The sequence below is a fragment of the Serinus canaria genome, chromosome 25, assembly GCF_022539315.1.
Source record: "Serinus canaria isolate serCan28SL12 chromosome 25, serCan2020, whole genome shotgun sequence".
NCBI lineage: Eukaryota > Metazoa > Chordata > Aves > Passeriformes > Fringillidae > Serinus > Serinus canaria.
Window position 1 is genome coordinate 3,221,768 of NC_066338.1, and position 2,182 is coordinate 3,223,949.

The window sequence follows — 2,182 nt, forward strand, 5'->3', positions numbered from 1 at the left end:
GCAGCGCTGGGCCAGTGGCTTTCTCAGTGCTCTGCTGCAAACAGCCAATACATTTTCCCTGCCCCTGTGCCATGGCAATGCCCTGGGCCAGTTCTTCTGTGAAATCCCACACATCCTCAAGCTCTCCTGCTCACATTCCAAACTCAGGGAACATGGAATTATTGTAGTTGTTGCCTCTTTAGCTTTTGGTTGTTTTGTGTTCATGGTTTTCTCCTATGTGCAGATCTTCAGGGCTGTGCTGAGGATCCCCTCTGAGCAGGGACGGCACAAAGCCTTTTCCACCTGCCTCCCTCACCTGGCTGTGGTCTCCCTGTTCCTCAGGACTATCATATTTGCTCACCTGAAGCCCCTCTCCATCTCCTCCCCATCCCTGGATCTGGCCCTGTCAGTTCTATATTCTGTGGTTCCTCAAGTACTGAACCCTTTCATCTACAGCCTGAGGAACCAGGAGCTGAAGGCTTCACTGTTAAGACTAATCACAGAACAGTTTCAGCAACATTAAACTGGTTGCAAATTTCTGCTAGTCACACGTAATAAAAGTAATCTTTGATAGTTCTGCTGGTTTAGTTTTTTTTCCCTCCTGTGTTTGTGTTTCTATTATTGTTCCTAAAGCTAGGCAAATATTTGTTTCATTTCTCATTTTCTTTCTCTCAAAAGTCCTGTGTTCCCAGACTGTGTCAATGAAGAGCTGTCCTCTTAGTGGCTGTAAATGAACTAAGAGATCTCCCAGCAAAGTTATCACCAGAGATCCCCCTTTTGTTGCCTTCTCTGGAGCTGCAGCAGCAATGTCTGTGTGCAGAGCTGGGGGCAAATCAGTGCTGGCACAGCAGCTGTGCCCAGCAGCAGCAGCCCTTGGTGTCACCAGTGCTGCTCCCGTGGCCCTGCCCCACTGCCCTGGTGGCCCTGGTGTTGCTGTAGGGCCTGAGTGCTCTCAGGGCCGGGCACAGCCCTGGGGGTGGCAGTGCCAGGGCTGCAGCAGGGACAGGCCATGGGCACTGCTGGGGCAGCGCTGACACCTCAGGCCAGGCCCTGGGGGCTCCAGGCTCCTTGCCCAGGCTCTCTCAAGAACACGCCCAGGCCAATGCTCAGCACAGAAAAGCCCCGTGAGCAGCCCCAGGGTGGCTGTGGGCAGGCTGGGGGCAAACAGCATGGCTGGGGCTCTGCAAGGGCCCTGGGGAAGACGGGAAGGAGCAGCAGAGCAGGGAATGATCCATCCCCAGTGCGCTGGACAGCCCAGGGCAGCGTCCCAGAGCGTCCTCATGGAGCTGCCAAAAACATCCCCCCTCTGCAGCCCTGGCCTCTCCCCCAGCTCACACAGGTGCCCCATCCTTGCAGGCACAGGCACGGCAGCACTGGCTCAGGAGCCCCTGTTTGCATTGCACAGAGCAGGTGGGAGCACCCCCATGCGGTTGGTGTGGGGACATGAACCTGAGGGAGCACAAATGCCATCAGCTCCTGGGGCCAGGAAGGGCTGGGGACACCAGGGAAACCACTCAGCTTTGTTGTGGGCTCTGCAGTCAGCCAGAAAGTTTGTTCCCATGAGCTGGGAGTTTCCTGTCCCACTGCAGGCGCTGTAGCTCAGAGCCAGGGCTGCCTGGCAGCCACCCCCAAACTGCCCTAAGCATTTCCTTGGCTTCACCTTTGCTTTCTGTCCTGGCATGACAAGTGCTACAGGAATTGTCTGCAGGCTCCTGCAGGGCCTCCTGCTGCTCCCTTGCCAGAGGCACCACAGGCCAGGGGGGCACATCTGGGCTGCTGTGTCTGCCTCTGGGGCTCCTTGTTCTGGGCAATGAGGAGGGGCTGCAGAGGCTCTGCAGGACTGACAGGATGGGCTCTGGGGCTGGCAGGAGAAGCTGAGGGACCTGGGCTGCTGGAGCTTCTGAAAAGGAGGCCCAGGGGTCATCCTACAACTGCTTCAAGGGTGCTTCCAGAGAATCACAGGAAGAGCAAGGTTGGAAAAGACCTTGGAGATCATCAAGTTCAACCTGTGCCCTGACACGACCTTATGTCCATGAGCCTCCTCTTCTCCAGGATAAACAACCCTAGCTCCCTCAGCTGCTCCTCACAGGACTTGTGTTCCAGACCCTTCACCAGCCTTGTTGCCCTTCTCTGGACATGCTCCAGCCCCTCCATGGCCTTCCTAAACTGGGGGCCCAGAACTGGACACAGCACTCGAGGTGTG

General features: G+C 56.5%; 1 protein-coding gene across 1 annotated transcript in view; it reads left to right on the plus strand.

Moving 5' to 3' along the window:
- LOC127060584 (olfactory receptor 14A16) overlaps positions 1-1,577 on the plus strand; it is a 2,972-nt gene extending 1,395 nt beyond the window's left edge. Inside the window, exon 3 of the mRNA XM_050984255.1 lies at positions 1,569-1,577. Within this exon, the coding sequence (XP_050840212.1) occupies positions 1,569-1,577 (9 nt within the window). The remainder of the gene's footprint in view (positions 1-1,568) is intronic.
- Positions 1,578-2,182: the final 605 nt, after the last annotated feature.